Below are 20,297 nucleotides of genomic sequence, written 5' to 3' on the forward strand. Positions count from 1 at the left end.
GGGCATCGTAACTCTCACCCTCATTGACGATAGGCACCGTGCGCCATCGTAAATGTGGGCTGAAGGCATAAGTCAGAGGTTTTTTGGCCCTTTCTCCACTTTTAAAAAAATCTTTGCAAATGCAGGGGGGTCTCAACTCGGGCGGTCGCAACTCGGAGATTTCCTGTACTGTATTGTCCTTGCTTTGGGGAGGTGCAGAGAGGTGTCAGCTGCTGCCTGCTTGTGTATTTCCAGTTCCAAATAAGGTGTGTGGCTGATCTGTGAATTACTCTGGTGTTAGTAACTCTGAGGGTCTACTGTACACACAGTGAAAGGTATAGTGTGAAAAGAAAGATAATGAGCAGCTGAGTAATCTCACACAGTGTCCAGCTGGGAAAATTGGAAAGAAGAGGGGAGTTAAAGGTATGTTTAGAGAAGTTTAGTGAGATTCTCCCTTTGGCGGGGGGAGGAGGGAGACCAAAAAGCATTGATGCAACGTGATACATTGCAAAAGCAAAAAATAATTCTGAAACTGTTGGCTGGTATTTTTTTTTTAAACCCTGATTTTTATTATTCAACTTGAGATGTTTTTGTATTTTTTTTTGTATTTTTTTTTTAGTAAGTGGCCATTCCCATTCGTGGTTTTATAAATTCACTGCCTAAATTAGTCACTTTCAATCTGTTTACCATTGTGAGCCATTTAGGCAGCTTTCTGTGGGCTATGTGGCTGCATCCAAGCCATAGATATGCTACTACTTATAGATCCCTGGATGGATACAAATTTCTATCTGTGGAGGCCTGCACCAGGCTCGCTGGCACGCCCCTGGATAGGAGACGCAGACAGCTGTGTATAAGGAGTGGGAGTGGGCTGTGGGAGGGGGCGGGGCAGTACAGCCATGCCAGACCTGCCAGTGTGAGGTGAATGGTGGCCGCCCATGCTGGTCCTTTTCCCACTGCAGTTCCCGAGAGAGCCCTGTGGTTCCATGGATATCGATTTATATCCTTGATGACTATGCACATCGGCAGATATTCATCGTATCTATGTAGAGTTCTAACCCCCTGTATGGCCCTGAGGATGTCACATGAGCTGCAGCTGTGTGTTAATTGGGCCGCAGGTTGAAAACCACGGGTCTAAATCATTGCTAGAGGAGGTGAGAGAGGGGTGAACTCATCAGAGGCAGGGAAATCATCCGAGCCTTTCCTTGAACTGAGCAATGGAATTTTGGGCCTCGAGACCTCTTCAGCACATCTATGTAATGTGCTTACTAAGATGATCAAAACTCTGCTTCAGCTACACACGTCTCTACCCTTCCTCTAAAACGTTGTGTGTCTTACCAATTTGTAGTGCTAACCGCTTCTAAAATCCCTTCTGAAATGAACGCCGGACAAGATATCTGTGTTCAGGGCCGCATCTCAAAGCCGAATTGCTGCCCATGTATTTGATATGCTTGTTGGACTTTGTAATCACTTGTTAGTATCCTTGTAAAACACACAGAGCTTAAAAAAGGAATAGCCCAGTAATACTGGAGAAATACAAAATAGAGGAGGATAGATTATCTTCTCTTCCTACCTCTTTTATGTTTCCCCGCCTTTCTCGCTCACATTCCTCCTCCTCCTCCTCCTCTTCCTTACAGCATATAGAACGTAAGAATCATTTCTCTAGTAAAGACTGCACCTGCTTTAAGATTCGACATCCCCATTAGGGGCTCTTTCCAGAGAAGTCATTTCCGTTTCCCTATAAATTATGCATCTCTGTACATTTAAGATTCCGAAATGAAGACTACAACAGAAAGGTGTTGCTGAACATTGATCTGCTCTACGGAGTTGGCTCCTTAATACTTTATACAGGCTTGAATGCAGCTTACCGAGAATGATGCTCCGTTCATTGCTGTCATAGCATTTCTACACCACTAAATGCTCTGGGAAGGGAATCCTCCTGATTTCCGGAAACCGTGAATTTTGAACCCTAGTCTGTGTGTTCTAAGACGGCAGTACGATGGGTAAGTCGAGAAGGCAAACTGGGATTTGCTTAGCAGAAGAAGCTGGCTTTCCTCTCAGAGGCCCTCCTTCCTGAACACTGTCGCTCCTGTCTCCTGGCTAGACTCTTTCTCGCGTCCTGTTGCCTCCCTTCCCCATGCCCTTCAGAGGGTCCACAGGTGTTTGCATGGTTTTTTCACTCTCCCTCCTGCACACAACCCCCTCAGACTATTGGGGCATGATTCCTGTCTTAATTTACCCCAAAGGCCGATGGAAATAGAGCTTCAGGGATGAACTAGAGTAGAAACTTGAAAGGAGAAGATGGATTCAACCACTCAAATGCCAGTTCAGATAAATGCTATGTTTTATGACTTAAAATTCATACTGTATGTGGTTTGCACATCAAGCTCTTGTGAGCTGTAGCTGGGCATTGTTAAATAACAGCAAACCTAGGGATTACTGCATTTCAGCAGGTTTGTCTTCCTCTGTGTATTACTCGTGTATTAATTTTAAACACATACAACACATTCTCCTATAGGCTGGGGTGTATGTGTTTTGTAATATGTTTTGAAATACATTATGGTTTGGTGTGATGTAGAAGCTGAATGTGTACTTATTAGGAATAATTTGCATTTGGTGTATGTATATGTATACAGATAAGGGATGAAAAGCTGGGTATACACATATACAAAAGCTGTGTGTATATGTATATACACACACACTATATGCTCCGTCTATATACCAGAGGGAAGGAATGTAAAGTATATACAATGGTGTGATGTGCTAAAAAGGTTTTATCAGCAGGAGCTGAATTCTGATAAAATGTTTATGCCAAATCATTATTTCCTTCTATGTCTTCTAGCTAGCTGTATGTATAATGTAATCTACTATATCTATGTTTTCAGAGAATTTTTTGAAAGAATTATGGCTGATATAAATAATGTTTATAGGCTGTAGGTGTGCATATACAAACAGGCACATTTATAATGAGGGGAGACAGTAGAAAATATATGTTTGATACGGTTTTGGGATCCCTGCAAATTAAAAGGACAATATATTTATTTAAATGGACAATATTTGAAGCCTATTTCTGTGGCCCAAAAGCAGAAGTGAAGATATAAAATCATTGTTAAAACTGGTGTGGATAACTGATATTTTAAATATGGACTTTTTGGCCATAATCTCAAATAACTGTATCCCGAATGTTATACTTTTATTTATGCATTTTTGCCTTTTTTGCTGCGTGTTTGAACGGTGCCTAGCACAATGGGGTCTAAATGGCTGGGCTTTGTCAATGCTTGTGCAAAGTGAAGTAGAATGGAAATGCTGAAATATTTCATTATGAAGATTGCCGTCTTGACTAGAACGAACCTGCACGTACCTGCATGAACCTGAATTTCAGCTTCTCGGGTCAGTTAGGGTAGAAGTGAATTTGCCATAAGATGGGAGCTCTCTGAAAGGATCAAAATTCCCCCAGAGAGTTGCATGTGGCTATAGCCAAGGCAAGGATGATATTTGCCCCTAAGAGTCTTGCTTCTCAGATTTTACTAGTTCACTTCTACCCTAACTGACCCGAAGAGCTGCAATTCCTCTTTGAAGAAAGTAGCTGCCACTTTGTGTTTTCCTTTGACAAACTTTTCCTTGAGAGAGAGAGCGATTCCTTTCTTTTCAAAAATGCAACCGCCACCCAAAAGAACTTTTCTATTAAAGCCTGTCACCCCAGCTTTTCATCCCTTATCTGGTGATAGCAAGTAATGAATTTTTTATTTTCTGCAGGGCTCACCCTGAATCTGACAAAGCATTGTGTCAGTGCATATGTATAAAAAGGCCACTAATTGAAATTCAAATGTAATGAGCTGAAGTTTTTGCTATTCACCACAGTTGCCTTTGTTTTAGTCCGTGTACGCTCAGTGCACCTAAACAATGCAACCCTCGCTTCTACTTTTAAATGCAACAGGAATAAATTAAAAGGGAAGAAATCTTTCTGGTTCATTCCAGAAGTGAAAAATAGTTTGCAAAACAAGAACCTTTCTCGCACCTTTTTATAGGGGAGAATCTTTGGATGGAATAAGAATAAGAATAAAAAAACTTGCTGCTTAAAAACTTGAACATGCAAATGTGTTTCTATTGCCTAGGTAACTATTATGGAACACCCAAACCTCCCAGCCAACCCGTCAGTGGGAAAGTGATTACCACTGATGCTTTGCAAAACCTCCAGTCCAACTGCAAGCAGTCGACGCCAAAACGAACCAAGTCTTACAATGATATGCAAAATGCGGGCATAGTGCACACGGAGAATGAGGATGAAGATGATGTCCCTGAAATGAACAGTAGCTTTACAGGTAAAGCAAAAAATATTCTTGTCCCTATTCTAGGATACACTGCATTTTTCCCCTCTCCGTCAGAGTCCTGCAAAACTGCCGCTTTTGGATTGAACCACATTGTAATCTGGATTAGAAATATCCCTGCTAGTAACAATACATTTTCCCCTAGCTCACAGATCATTTAAAAATGAATGGGATTAACCTAGATGTGTATCCCGTTCCCATACGAAATTGTATAGCAGCAATGGGCAACCATTTTTGGGTCAAGGCGCCACTGACCCACAGAAAAATCAGGCAGGAGCCGCACAGAAATGAAAAGCAAAAAAACCCCTCTTCATTGATGTGGCCCCCCAAATGAGAAGCAGAAAGACATTCCCCACATTCCCCTCTCTCACCAGACACTGGGGGCCCCGGGCTAGTAGATTTTGTGGGGCCCCCTGGTTTCTGGGGTAGGGCCAAAATGAGGGGTTCAGAGTATGTGTAGGGGCTGCCTGGAAGCAGGCTTGGGGTGTGGGGTCTGGGCCTAGGGGTGGGAGGGCTGGATGGAAGGGAGGGTGCAGGAGCAGGGTGGGGATGCGGGGGCTGGGCGAGAAGGTGGGAGCAGGAGCGGAGGTCTGGGAAGAAGGGGGTGCAGGATCCGCTTCCCCACACACATACACAGTTTGGAACCCTTATCCCAGTTCGCCACTTTTTTTTCAAAACTCCCTACAGCTGAATATAAGTCCTCATACCATGTGACTTTGCAATTACCACATTCCCCTTACAGGACCTGTTGCTGTTAAAAGGCCATTCTGAGATCTCATTAAGATCCTTTCTAATGGGAACATAGACCCTGACTAGAGGAGTTCACTGTGAAAACAACACACTGCTTTGCCTTTTGAAGAGATGGGAGATGTATATTCGCTATAAATCCTCCCGACCCGTGTTTCCATTCTGTGAATTAATGAAAGATACAAATAATCTGTCATTGTAAGATCAGACTTCAGTCTCTTGTCTCCACCAAACAAGCACAGAATCTGGATAGAAAAGCATTGGTCCACCCAGGTCAAAAGAGTTTCTCTCTTTCATGCCAGAAATAACCATATTATTATTCTCCCTGTTCTGCAGAGGACCTGTCTCAGTCTTGTGTTTACACTAATGATCTGACTGGGGAATGAGTCATATTTTAGTTTCTTAAACTTGCCAATCTCTACTTGAAAATATTTAAAGGCGCTAATGCTAGATACCGGCAGTAGGATTTCGAACGAATCTTGATCTTTTCTGGTTTAGAGCGTGATCGATCGGTGCCGTTCCTGCTTCCAGAAACAGCAGGCAGGGGTCCTACATGGCTTGGAGTTGGGATTTTAGCTGTCCAGTAGCTCTTGGTTTGGAAAGCTCTCATGGATTTCCACCCCCTTCCAGGAGCAAAGCTCCCTTTCTAAGCTATGTCTGCACTTAGCAGTCTGCAGCCGTATCGCTTCAGGGTTGCAGCTGTGCTTTTGTACTGCTTCGGTGTAGATCATTGGTTCTCTGCCTGTGTGTGGGCCAATTGGCACGCAGCTGCAGCCCATGTGACATCCTCATATATGCGTGTGTCCATGCGGCCCACGTTGCATGGAGAGAGGTGCGTGTGCCGCTCTCCCTGGTAAATAGGTTGAGAAGCCCAATGGGAGGAGTCTCCTGTCACTCCAGCGTCCCACGAGGCAGTAGCTAGGTCACCATTTGACCTAGCACTTTTTGCGTGGGGACGCAGGTTGGCCGAACCTTGCTGCTCAGTGTGTGGAGGGATTTTCACATTGCCAAGCGTGGCATAGCTGGGTCAGTCCAATTTTCTAGTGTAGACCAGTCTCAAGGCACAACACTGTTTCTAACCTCTGTCAACAAAGGCCTGATCGACACTCTAAATCAGTGATGGGCAATCGAGGCTAGTGAGTGGGACACACGCGTGGCCCTCCTTCATCTCCATGGGCCACAAGGTTGGAATCGGGTGTGTGCACTAGCGAGGGATGTTAAAATGCCTTTATTAATTCAGGAATCATGTAACCAGTGACAATTTCTGTGGGGATGGGGTTGCGGGGTTGCCAGATGGTTTCACAAAAAATACCAAACCCATGAAAAAAATGCCAGGAAAAAATTCTATTGAACAAAAAAAAACAAAACAAACCAGGCCTCGGGAAAAACAGAAAATATCGGACGTTTTAGATGTCTGGTATTTTCTGAACTTTTTTACTGGACGGAAGGCACAAATACTGGTCTGTCCTGTTCAATTCTGGACACCTGGCAACCCTAGCCTTGCGCTGCTGTCTCTGTCTCAGAGGCAGGCCAGAGCTTTTGGCAGTAGTGCGCGTGGGAAGGTGGCTCCGTGGCTTAAAAGCTGGCTACCGTGCCTCTTGTGCACTGGTGGTCATGCTGGCCAACCTCTCCTCTGCCCACCTGTTCCCAGCGCTCAGGAAGCTCTGGGAGGGATGAGAGGAGAGAAGAGGAAGGGGGGGGGAGTTTGGTAGAGGCTGTGTGGACTGGGGGAGGGGTTGGGAGCCGGGGCAGGAGAAGGCAGGGCAGAGGCTTGGGAGGCAGGGGTGACATGAGGTTGGGGTTGGGGTCGATCACGGGGTAGGTGATACCTGGAGTCTGTAGTATAATTAGGAGCAGCAATCCAAATAGTGTGGAGAAGCTCCTAGTGGTTAAGGATGTGAGGAGTTGTTCAAGAGCCCATACAATGTCCCCATTTTGGAGGTTGGGTTGGGGTCTCAGGGATCCAAGAACCCTCTGTTCTCTCCCCGCCCACTGGGACTGTGGTATTGCCATGGGTTTTACAGGGAAGGCCCTTGGAGATGAGCAACATTATAAGCCCCCCGGTTGTGGGCAGAACGGATTGTTGCATGCTGCCACTCACAGCAGGGCTTCACGACACTAGTACAAAACAGCGGAATAAAGTATTTTAGTCGCTTGGTATGGAAGTGTGTTTAATAGGAAAGAACACCACCACGTCACAGATTGTCTGTAGCACATGTGCTCTAAGGTACCCTAAGCAAGTCAGAAACTCTTCTAGCCACTCCTTCTGCTGAAAGGAAATCTTATTCTTTTGGGTTCCTGTCCCACCAGATTTTTTTTGTATGTGGGCCTCTGCACCCTTTCAAAGCCCCATAGAACTCAGTTACTTCATTGGACCCCAGTTTGCAGAATTGGGGCTTGAAAGTAAGGATCTGAACAGATAACCAGTTACCCAGTAAGCATACCCTTACTAGTTAACTGGTGTAGGGAGCAGCCCCCCACCCGCGGCCTGCCCCTGGGCGGGTCTGGAGTCGGCGGCAGCCCCAGCACTGGGGCCAGAAGCAGGAATCCTGCGGGCTGGGGTGGTAGCTCACCAGGGATCTCACTTAGCCAGCGAACCGGTTAAATGTTCTGTTAACTGATTAATCGGGATTTTACATCCTCACTTGAGAGTGAATAGCTACAGGAGAAATCACTACCCCTCTCCCAAATCCTGTACTTCAAAAGGTAAGGTGAGTCTTTGGAACCAACACGAATGCAGGTTTGGGCACAAACAAATTGGGAGGGGGAAGAAAAAGTGGTACAGATATTTGAGTGTGGTTACCAATAACCCTCTTTGTGATTCTGCAGCGGATTCTGGTGACCAAGACGAGCACAATATACATAGTACAAGAGAAACCGCACCACCGCCTGTGAATAATAGCGTCACCGCCGTTCCCACCACGGAACCATCTCAGAAGCTCCCTCAATACCTACCTCCTTCTGCAGAGGAAAACCTAGGTCCTCTACCTGAAAACTGGGAGATGGCCTATACCGAGAATGGAGAAGTCTATTTTATAGAGTAAAGCTTGTATTTTGTTGTTTTGTGTGCGTGTGCGCGCGCGTGCATGTAAAACCGCTGTCTGCAAATGCACATACACACCATGTGTATTTACTGTCTGTGGTTGCTTTTGAGAACTGAAAGATCTTGACGAGTTGTAAGATGTTGTTGCGGCATGTGCATTTCCTGAATGGATCATGCAGCTAAACTCAGAGGTGTTGGAGAGTCAATACATTTGCGGGGCAACTGTTGCGGGGTTTTTACAGAGCGAGTTCAGGAACAACTAAAATGATTGCTCAGTTTTCTAGTTTGGGATGAAAGCTCCTAATGAAAAGACGGTAAGAGCGCTCTTTCAGTGCCTGCCTGTGTACATCAGAATGATGAGGGGGAAATTGCTCCAGCCCCATGCTCAGTCAGTAGCAAAGCCAGGGAACTAACTTGGCTTTTCTCATTAAAGAGAAGGATCCAAATTGTATGCTGACTTGTGGCTTCCCCAGGGTATAACCAGCATTTGGCAGACAGTCTTTGGTAGAGCCAGTGGGTGGGTACTTTTTGGCTTATCTTTGTAGTGTCAGTTGCCTTAAGATGGTCTTAATACTGAGTTTTTTCCTGCCATAAATAATAGTCTGTAATTGTACTTCAAGAGAGCTTTTCCAGACCTGAACAGTGGCTAAAACAGACTGGCTAGTATAAGAGATTCCTCAGGCAGAGTTATCCTCAGCTAGTTATCAGAAAGTTCAAATAGTGGTTACACACTAAAACAAGACACTAAACAAATCTCTTAGCTGTCTTAATAGGTAGGGGGCAAGGAATTTGAATTTTGGTTCTGAACGTTTGTATACTGTCGTAATGGAAAGAGGCCCTCTGTGTACACGCCACAAATACAGTGCATCCCGCTCCAAAGCTGGCTTTTCTGGTGTCTAGTACTTAGACCAGAACCTCAGCTTGGACACATTAAGAATCCCAACTATTTTCCATGGGTAAACTAACTGCCAAATTGATTGATTTGAAGAGGCTGTGCTACGTGATTTACAGGTGGGAGTGACGGTGATCCTCCGAAGACTAGAAACTGACGCTATTGTGTTCATTGAGAGAGATTCTTGGGAGGTCACGCCACCAGCAGAGGCAGACTGGCACTAGGGATGTGAAAGGTTATCCCGTTAACGGGTGAGGCTTGCCAGTTCCGGTTAACCCCTGGCGACTAGAGCAGCTCCAGCGACTAGGCAGCTCCAGCCCCGGAGTGGCCCACCACAGACAGGGACTGCTCCAGTTGTCCAAAGCAGCGCCTGTCTGTACGTTGCAGGCAGGAACTGGCTCTGGTCATCCGGAGCAGCCTCTGCCTGCGCCATGCCCAGGCCTGCTGTGGACTGCGCCAGGTTGTCGATGCCCCCCAATCCTCCTTTATTCAGTTAACTTATTAAACATAATGTTTAACTAATTAAACAGGATTTTACATCCCTAACTGCATGCACTTCAGATGGATTCTTCACCCACAATCTCCACCGGACATGGCCAGTTATGCTAGCGGCAGTAGGGTTGAGCCTGAGAGCCGGTCCATGCCATTCCCGAAGGTACCAGACCAGCCAGTATTCAGGGATGCAGCAGGAGCCGCCCCTATTTGTGCATCAGTTTGAACTGAGAGGTGTTCGTAACATGGTGCTCTGCCCTCAGTTGTCTCTTCATGGTAGTTTCGTGCCACTGCCTTCATCCTCCGCAAAAAGGTTTTGGAGGCAGGGTGATTGATGACGTGTTTATGCCCTCTTTTAATGAGCTTGAAGACCTGACTTGCCAAATGGCCTGTAAAGATTTGTTAGCCCTTTTGTGGCAAAAACCAGGGGAGCGAAGGATGGCTCTGTTATTACAATCAGGTACGTGTCCTCCGTAACGCAACTCTGCATCTGTCCTGACTTCTGTGTGCATACTTGGTGCACTCGTGTTGTTACAAGTCAGGCCGCAAAGCAGGGAGAAGAGAGCAGACGGACGTGCTTCACTTCAAAACAAGTAATAATGATCTCAGCAATGGCCTGCCGTTCCACTGCGTTTCAGTGTAACCCTGGAGAAAGAAAACAAATCCCACCCAATGAAGTTACCCACCTCACATGGAATTTCGGCTCCTCGCCCGTGAAAGGCTGCTTTTATAATATGCCAGATCCAAACAACACCCGGGAGTATTACAAATAGCACAAACGTTTAATCTTGTGAGTTTATCAGGCAGAGGCGGCTCAGATACAGTTTGCATGCTTAAGCTAACCAGACCATATGAGGTACTCCTGGCATTGGGAACGACCCACAGGACTGACACTAGCTAAAAATGTGAAAATTCTGTGCACATCCACCATTTACCCTATATTGGTGGAACCCCTCGGCTTTATTATTGATCGTGTGCCTTGCTGGAGTTCAGTTTGCTCATCTGAGTAACCAAAACTATGACTAATGAGTTTGTCAGAAACTCTCTGAAGTACACGAAAGAACTGAATGTGTTCCTTCTGAACTGGAAAGACTGGCTAGAGAAATGGGAGAAAAGAGGATCTTTTACAGCAGCACTCAGCTTCAAGAATAAATTAGACATGAAGTCTTCTTTTGAAAATGAGCTTGTTGGTTGGCTGTTAGTCCTTAATGGAACATAGCCCTCGTTACGTTATTTCTTAGTTCCCCAGGGGTATGTCTGTTTTTGCCCCCTACTTCGAAGTAGGGAGGCAAATGAAGCATACCAAAGTTGCAAATCAAGCCCAGGATTTAAATATCCCACGCTTGATTTGCATGTTCCCGGCCGGTCGCCATTTTAGAAATTGACTAGCCCGGAGTAACTGCCCGCATCTACATGCAGCAGTGAAAGGGGAGTCCGATTTAAAGCCCTAACTCGAATTAGCTGGTGTTCCTCCTGCAATGAGGTTTACCTGCTAATTTGAATTAGGGGCTTTAAATCAGACTCCCGTTTCACTGCTGCGTGTAGACGCGGGCAGTTACTCCGGGTTAGTCAATTTCTAAAATGGCGACCTGCCAGGAACATGCAAATCAAGCGCGGGATATTTAAATCCCTGGCTTGATTTGCAACTTCGGCATGCTTCATTTGCCTCCCTACTTCGAAGTAGGGGGCAAGTATAGACATACCCCAGGTGTGTGGTGAGGCCTCGTTAAAGTATGGTACACTTCTTTGAGAACCTTGCATGTGGAGTGACGTTAGAGCTAAGAACTATTAAGCAGAGCCAAAAGCTAAGCTAGATGAACTAGATTTCAGTATCAGAAGTGGTTAATCTCTCAGGGTTAGATAATATGCATCAAACGCTAGAACAGTGTTTCTCAAAGTGGTCCCCGAAACCTGCAGCTTCCCACATCTCCCTTTGGCTGCCATCGGCGAACTGGAGCCAATGGGTGCTACGAGGCTCCGTAGCTGCGGTGCCGGTAAATAAACACACCGAAGCAGCTCGTTAGCAGGTTTCTCAAAGTGGTTTTGCAGACCGCTTTGAAAAACGCTGCACTAGGACTAACTTGTAGATTTGAGAGGGAGGTTCTATTACCCTTTGATCTAAGGAACAGACTAAAGGGAGGAGGAAAGCACCCCTGTAAACTATACTTAAAGAGGAGATATGCTCAGTTTTCATCCTTCAGTCCGTGGACTCGTGATTAGAAATTGAGCTGGGCAAGATTTCCATGGCAGATTTTGATGGGAAAGATTTTTTTTTTCTGATAATACAAATATTTGCATTGGAAATATTTGTTCTGATTGTTTTTTTCCCCTAAAAAAAATTAGATGGAAATTTTAAAAAAATAATTAAAATCTTCCTTAGGAAATAACCCATAACCAGCTTTCATTGGAAGATATTTCCACGGGTTAATCTCCATTTTAAAATGTGATCCAGAGTGTAAATGGAAGTGTACCCATTCCAGCTATCCTGGGTCTGCAGTTCCAGTGTCCCATGCTTTTACACGCGAATTTCTAACTTCCAGTGAGCATTATTTTAAAAATCTCAGCTATTTTATTTCTGTCAATGCTGAGTCTCCTGACTTGCTAGCTCTGCTGTATAAAACATAAAATCGTGGTTACATTGCTTCAGAAATAAAAATATGCTTTCAGCTCCATTAAATAACCGTGAAGGCCCATATTTTTCTATCGCTGGTACGATAGCTCAGTGTATTAACAAAGGTCATATTTCCATTTCTGGTTTGCAGCCATAATACTAAAACAACATCTTGGCTAGACCCACGGTGCCTGAACAAACAGCAGAAGCCTCTAGAAGAATGTGAAGATGATGGTAAGAGACTGAAAATAGAGAACTGGATCTTTTAGCGTGCTTACTCTAGTGGCAGTAAATAGATTTTCCCCAAAACCCAATATCGAGATTTCAAAATGTTAATCAGTGAGTGCACAGAGATACCCTGTATGAAGACGACTTTATTATAAACCCACTACACACATGGAAGGTGAATCATCATGATTTTCAGGTGATCTTGTGCCAAATGATTGTAGAAGTAGGGTGCTTCCATGTTTGCACAAAGTGATTTGACTGTTCGTTGTAGCTGAATGAGACCAACATATTTTGAACGCATGCGCTAGCTAGGACCCCTGTGCAGGCACAGGGTAAATGGTACATCTCATGGCCCATCGCCTTATGCTGTGGTTAGTATGTTTTAAGTGGATCCAAAGGCTGTATTATTTCCTCCTTTGGGCAGAATTAAAACGTTAAGGTATTGCTACCCCTATGAGTGCTACATTCAGATAGTCTAGTAAGTGTTATGATGGCGAAAGAGAAATTATATTTGCAATCATGGATTTTATCACTTAATTTGCACCAATATAATTTTGCATTCCTTGAGATGTTGAAAATGCAAGCCAATGTCCGGTTTGAAGGCACATAAATAAAATAAGCATCCCAGCACAACTGGAAAAGGAGGGATTCCACTTAAGTTTACCTTTAAAAAGGCATCAAAATGAAAAGTTCAGAAAAAAAAAATAGTACAAATAATACGAGTCAGTGAAAACATCTAGACACAGTTTGGTCCATTGACCTTTCACACGTACACAGACATGCACAAACCTGTAAAACAGCGGCACTGTAACTGGCACAGAGTTATGCATGAGCATGTAGGGTATCTGCATTATTATCGTAAAGCTAATTTAGAGAGTAAGATCAATCACCTTCTCTTTCAAGCTATTTGTGAGTCAGGTGCCTATACTTTAGGGCTATGTCTACACTACAATTTTTGTGCAAAAACCAGCAGAGCGTCCACACCTCAAACACGATTTTGCGCCAAAAAACAACAACAGTAAATTGACAGGACAGAGGGCTTTTGCAGGTAGAGTTATTCCTCTCCCCACGAAGAATAACTCCTTTTTGTACCACAGCTCTTGTGCAAAAAGGCAGGTGTAGACGCTCCACAGGAGTTTCTTGTGCAAAAAGAGCCTATCCGAAAAAGCACAGGTTCTCTGAGGGCCGTTTTGTGAATGGCCATCAGAGCTTTCTTGCGCAAGAGCGTCCATGCAGTGTGGACACTCTCTTGTGCAAAAGCACTTTTGCGATGCGCATTTGAGGTCTGGACGCGCTTTTGCGCAGGAAGTTTTTGCGGAAGACCTCTTCCGCAAAAGGCTTCTTGTGCAAAATCCTGCAGTGTAGACAAAGCCTTGGGATATTACGTTACCAAAGAAAGGAATGGGCCTGATGGTTTCAGAAGTCACCTCTAAAGATGCTGTTACTATTTTGCAATTTTTCAACCTCTATTTTTTCACATCTGAGTGGGTTTCCCACATGTTATGCCTGACTTTGACTGTACAAACTGCTTTTACATGAGAAAAATCAGGTAGTTGTACACATGGTTATTGGAGTTGAATGTTCACAAAACTCAAGGTGCCTTGTGAGTGCACCAATTTTAGACCAAATGTTGTGCGCTCAATTTTCAGAGGCCTGCTTCGGAGCCCTTAGAAATTTTGGCCTCTGAGGTCCAGTCTCAGATCCTGCAAAGTCTGTAAGACTTGAGGCATAGAGATCCTTGATCTAGGGTTGATCCCTACACCCTGGTTCTATGTCTCAGTTGGCCATTCTGTTATACCCTCGTATTTTTCAATTAAAAAAATAGGTAGCTGAATGGCGTGTGTAATTGGGACCAGTTAATGTGTAACAATGTACTGTTTTTTTTTAAAAAAGTAGCTATGCCTTTGTTCAGCAGCTCTTCACTTTCAGCTCATTGTATTGTTCCTTCTTCTGTTTGCTAATTAATTATTATTTTTCTAACAGGTGATTAAACTCACTGTGTGTCAGGTGCATTTAGTGCCCCGTACACTTTGCTATTCTGGTGTTGCTGTATAGAAAGTTCAATCAAAGCACCTCAGTGTGAAGAAAAAAATTAAATAGCCTTCCAAATCTCACACGGCAGTCTGATCTGGCCAGTGTGAGAATGTAGGGTTACTCACATGCACAGCTCCACTGAAGGTGATGGGGCCATTCAGTGTGTGTGTGTCTGTGTGTGTTTTCAGGCTTAGCCACGTTATGTGTTGAGTGTAAAAGGTAAAGACGTTAGTGTTAGGCCTCTTTCCAAACTGGTTTTGGATTGTAGCTGTGCTACATGCTTTCCATGGCAGGGTACTAATCCCTGACAGTTTTCTGTTGTTTACCATATATGAAGAAAATGCCAAATAGCATTTCACAAACAGATGTCTAGCCAGTTATCCTGGCATTCTATATAACACAAACAGTTCATGGGTAAGTTAGTATTTCTTCAGTGCCATAGTTATCGACTGTAATGTGATGTTGTTGCATCTCTTATGTGCATCATTTATTAACATAGCTAATACTTTTCTGTTCGCCCCAGCTTGTTTTACCATCTACATTCTAGTTGTGTCATTGCCTTTCATTTTCTGACTACGGTATTATTCATAAACTAAGCGATGTTTTAATCAGCTGTCATTGTTAACTGATGAAACTGAGGTTCCCTTTGATGCTAGTGGAGCCCCCTCTAGGAGTCAGGGTCCTTACCAATGCACCGACTTTCCAGGATTGGCGCGTTAGGCCCAACTGAGCAAGGCACTTAAGCTCACGCCCATCCTGAAGTGCATAAGTCTGTCGAGCTACCTGTATATCCTAGTTAAATGCTTGTTTAACTACCTCACCGAGTGGAGTTCTAAGTTGCATCCTATTTAAAGGTGAAGAGTTCCTTTCAGATCTACACTCAGCTTTGGTACCTTGATAACTATACAGCCGTGTGCATCTGAGAGGAGTGTTTTGCTACAAAAATAATAATGCAAAATTGTTTATTTAATCAAATGTTGGCATGAACCTAGCTGATCCAGAATTATTATAACAGTGCAAGAGCCTGTTCTTTTACGACCCACATCAAGGGCCATAAGTACTCTGATCACTGAAGGTTTGGACTGTGCAAAATTGGTGTTGGTTCTTCTATTGACTGTAGGAATATCTTGCTTGGTGCTGGTATCTGAAATTTTCTTTTAATTTTTTCTGTCTCATTTCCTGCTCTTCCCTTGGAGAAGAAGGGGTACACACGGAGGAACTGGACAGTGAACTAGGTAAATCATTCATCTCTCATTTTGCTGTGTGACTGACAGTACCATTTTAAACCTTTCTTTGCTTGACTTCTCTTTCGTATCATTTGGCATCTTTCAGATTTTTAATTTCAACAATTCAGTTGCAAAACACATCAGGGCTTTTGGCACTGCAAATAGCCGTTTTCCATAATGGCAAATCTGAGGCAAGTTCTTGGATCCCAATGAAAAGAAACACACCAAGGCCTGCCAAGGCTTGGGAATATGTTTACCCGTATGACGGTGGGTTTGATTCTAGACCCCCATGAATTCAATGGAGTTTTGCCATTGACTTCATCGGGGCCAAGGTCTCATCTGGTGAGTAGGTACATTGACTTCCAAGTTATGTGAAGAGTAAACACCTATATAAGGCATTTCAGGATTAATACCTAACCTTCCTAGGTTAGGAAAATGAAGTGAAATTTGGAAGACTATCCAAAAATATTCCATGACACGTTTTTGCTGAATGTTTGAAAGACACAGCAGACATTTTTGCCCCAGTAGCTGATGTTCTAAATCAAGAATGAACTGATTTTAGATGGTGTGGTCCAGTGATATTTTCTATCATTATCTCTAATCTCATTTAGCATTAGTTAGTTCTGTCCGCATTCTTGAGTCTAGTCCATTTTGAGAGCTGAAAGGGCTGAGTATTTTGTATAGGATTGTATTTTCCTTAGGTCTTCCATTGCTTTAAAGAAATTTATAGCTTTGTATGGTAGCCGACTTTATTACAGTGGAATTAATCTCTGGTTTCCTTAATGACTTGAAAGTGTAGACTGCGTCCCCTGTGTGATTGATGTGTCAGCAGCAGTCAATAAATATTGACTGCTTTTTGAAATGCTGTGCAGGAAGGTGCTCTTGTGGGTAGTATGGCTAGAATCGTGTTCAGAACCTAACTCCTTTTAGTGCAGCATCTGAAAAGAGATTACATAAAGGAATGATTTATCAATTCCAGTAGCCGGGGTTGGCGCAAATTTCAGCACTGAGGTTTCCATTGCAGAGGCTAGTGACCTTTCATAGATGAAAATAACATCAAGAATAAATGCACGAAGACAGCTGAATCGAAATGCACTTTTTAATTAAACTATCTCAAAAACACTAAGGATGGAGCCTTATTATTATAAAATAACAAGATTTTGGGTAACTACTAAACATAAACGTTTGTTCTCATCAGCGTGATATTAGCTCTTTATTTCTCTTCAGCATGCAGTGTAATTTCAAGGGATGGATGGACAGAGGGAGTAGATCCAGGGAAGGGCATTGATAATCAAAGAATTCTAGGGTTGGAAGAGACCTCAGGAGGCCACCGAGTCCAGCCCTCTGCCCCCGGACCAATCCCAACGAAATCATTGCAGCTAGGGCTTTGTCAAGCCAGGACATAAAGAACTGTAGGGATGGAGATGCCACCCCTGCCCTAGGGAACCTATTCCAGTGTTTCCCCATCCTCCTAGGGAAATAGCTTTTCTTAATATCCAACCTAGACCTCCCCCTCTGCAACCTGAGACCATTGCTCCTTGTTTTGTCATCTGTCACCGCTAAGAACAGCCTCTCTCCATCCTCTTTGGAATCCCCATTCAGGTAGTTAAAGGCTGCTCTCAAATCCCCCCTCACTCTTCTCTTCTGCAGACTAAACAAGGCCAAATCCTTCAGCCTCTCCTCATAGGTCATGTGCTCCAGTCACCTAATTATTTTTGTTGCCTTCCACTGGGTCCTCTGTAATGTGTCCACATCCTTTCTGTAATGGTGAGGGAGGGGCCCAGAACTGGATGCAGTGCTCCAGATGTGGCCTCAGCAGTGCCAAATAAAAAGGAATAATCACTTCCCTCAATTTGCTGGCAATACTCCGACTAATGCAGCCCAATATGCCATTAGCCTTCTTGGCTACAAGGGCGCACTGTTGACTCATATCCAGCTTATATTCAAAACAAGCCAGAGCAATTAGATCACAGTCATAACCTGGTCCCTGATCCTGCACCAACTTACGCAGGTGCTTATCTTTACAAGTATGAGTAGTTTTGTTGATATCCATGGAACAGGGCTATTTAGGATAGAAATTAAACACTTAGGCTGTGTCTACACTGGCCACTTATTCCAGAAAATCAGCCGCTTTTCCAGAATAATTTGCCAGCTGTCTACACTGGCCCCTTGAATTTCCGGAAAAGCACTGACGATCTACTGTAAAATTGTCAGTGTTTTTCCGGAAAAACTATGCTGCTCCCATTTGGGCAAAAGTCCTTTTCCGGAAAACTGTTCTGGAAAAGGGCCAGTGTAGACAGCACAGTAGTGTTTTCCGCAAAAAAGCCCGGATCGCGAAAATGACGATCGGGGCTTTTTTTGCGGAAAAGCGCGTCTACATTGGCACGGACGTTTTTCCGGAAAAAGTGCTTTTCCGGAAAAGCACCCTGCCAATGTAGACGCACTTTTTCCGGAAATACTTATAACAGAAAACTGTTCCGTTTTAAGCATTTCCGGAAAAGTGTGCCAGTGTAGACATAGCCTTAGGGAAAGATTTAACAATGTTATGCCTGGGTAACTCCCACTAATCTTATCTACATAGGGAACACTAAGGCCCCGTGTATACTAACCCCTGCTGGTGATCCACTTCAGCTACAGAAATAACTCAGCTGAAGTAGACAAAAAACCACAGCATCTTACATGTAGTAAGGTTGGTGGGGGCTGCTCTCCTGTCGACACCAGTTACTTTTCTTGTCCTGCTGGAGTACTGGTATTGATGATAGAGTGCTCGGAGATAGATTTATTGTGTCTAAGCAGATGTGATAAGTCGATGGTCGATGGATCAGTTACTGCAACGTTGATTCCCACTGTGGCAAAGACAAGCCCTAAAACCCATAATTCATTTGTGTGCACCTCCAATAATAGCAATGTCGAAGACTGCAGAATAAATTGCCTGCTGGTAAAAATCTGAGCCCGATCTCCAAAATGGCTCTAACCAGTCAAGATGTGAATTTCAAGCCTTAGTTTTATAGCATAGATCTAACCCTTGGCATTTGTGCACTGTGATGGTATTTGGATGGAATGTGTTTGCAGTGGGGGAAGATAACTCTGGGCTGGTGGAGTTTCCCTGGTTTTCCGGGATTTATCAGTCTTGTAGCATGGAATACTGACCAATAGACTATCCACCTAGGAACGCGTGTTGACTCCATGCTGAAAAATATAAATTGGGCACTTTAAGCCAAATGAATAGGTGGTTGCTCTTGCAAATGTCTGAGTTAATATTAGATTATAATCCTCCATGGGCGTCCACATGGGTCTGCGGGATTTCCTTTCCTTTTCTGGGTTCTATTGTTCAGAAGTTCATGGTGTGATCTAATAGCTCTGGCTTATCTTGAATATAAGTGGGAATAATTGAAAACCACCCATATACTGGACTTTGCAAAGTGGGTGCTGCTGATGCAGAATAACATCTTGCTTGTAAAACATTTCAAAAGTCTTTTTATTAAATTCCTGGATGTGGAGCTACATAATAGACTACGAATAGCTCCAAAGTACCAGTTCTTATCTTCTTGGTTTTCAAAACATGTAGAAATGTGTTTTGTTAAATTTAAAAATGTTTAAAGACATATTTATCCAATAGCCTGGAATGTCAATGGAGCCATTCCAAGGTCCTTGTTTTGTGACCTTCCATAAAAGTTCTTTCCTTTTACAGAAAATAAAAATGAAATGTTAATACCAAAACCATTTTAAAGAAAGATAAGGCAATGGTGCGGGCCAAAAACAATAGCCTGAGATTTGAAAATAAAATAAACATGATTTAAGGTTGTGACACAAAAAGCTTAGCCAACAAGCCCAAGTACGACTCTCTCTCCACCTTTTACTCAGGTTTTGGTGCTCTACTTCTGTCTCTCTTATTCCAATGTGGCCTCCACAGCCCTCTGCTTCCACAGTGGAATAAGTTAAGAATGAAATGTCAGCCAAAACTTTTGACTCATCTGATTCTTGTCTGTATCAAAACTTTAATTGATTACAATTTTTTTGACTAAATCGCACAGTCTTTTCATCGTTCCAAATCACTGGGAGTTTCAGCTGAGTTATAAAGACTTCCAGGATTTGGCCTTAAGTTTTGAGCTTGTATTTTATATTGACATGATTTTTGTGCTTTGGAGAGGAATGTCAGTTTCAAACTCTTTCATTTGGTAAGCATGCAAAAGAGATCAGCTGAGAAGATTGCAAAGTGGTTTCTTACCCAAAGAGTAGCACTGGCTTGCATTTGGTTGCTTATGTCTCAAGGAATCCAAAGACCCTTACACTTGATAAGTATAAAAATAAAGAATGGGGGGGGGGGGGCATGTTTTTTTATTTGCAAACAAGGAACCTGTGGAGCAAAACCGAGCAAAACCCATGAAATTAATTTCTTCTGATGTTCAGCCAATTTTCAATGAAAACATAAACTCTGCGTAATTACTGGGTGGGTGGGTGGGTGGATTTTCTTCATTTTCAGCTTGGAATTATTGTGCCTTTATGGCAGTATAGCTGATGCCTATAAATACCGAAATGTACAGTTACTTTATTCTGATTGATGGGCCAGTGCTTGATTGTATTGGCTAAGCAACTGATGCCATTCATAAAAAGTAAATCTTTGCATTCCATAATGAATAAACACAGATTATTTCCCATTGGGCTTGTCAGCTTGGCAATAAGTGTTGCTTTTATGGGGAATTCTTTCTCACTGGTGTAT

General features: G+C 43.5%; 1 protein-coding gene across 30 annotated transcripts in view; it reads left to right on the plus strand.

The window, feature by feature from the left end:
* MAGI1 (membrane associated guanylate kinase, WW and PDZ domain containing 1) overlaps nt 1–20,297 on the plus strand; it is a 552,920-nt gene that overhangs the window by 445,595 nt on the left and 87,028 nt on the right. For 16 of the 30 annotated variants that reach the window (XM_075938532.2, XM_075938533.2, XM_075938531.2 and 13 more), the window contains 4 exons: nt 4,092–4,298; nt 7,881–8,091; nt 12,241–12,323; nt 15,548–15,586. In XM_075938532.2, coding sequence (XP_075794647.2) covers nt 4,092–4,298; nt 7,881–8,091; nt 12,241–12,323; nt 15,548–15,586 — 540 coding nt within the window. The remainder of the gene's footprint in view (nt 1–4,091; nt 4,299–7,880; nt 8,092–12,240; nt 12,324–15,547; nt 15,587–20,297) is intronic. The other 14 variants (XM_075938542.2, XM_075938543.2, XM_075938514.2 and 11 more) reach the window with 2 other exon arrangements.

This window comes from Pelodiscus sinensis, chromosome 11, assembly GCF_052426305.1.
Source record: "Pelodiscus sinensis isolate ZL-2025 chromosome 11, ASM5242630v1, whole genome shotgun sequence".
In the NCBI taxonomy this organism is placed as follows: domain Eukaryota; kingdom Metazoa; phylum Chordata; order Testudines; family Trionychidae; genus Pelodiscus; species Pelodiscus sinensis.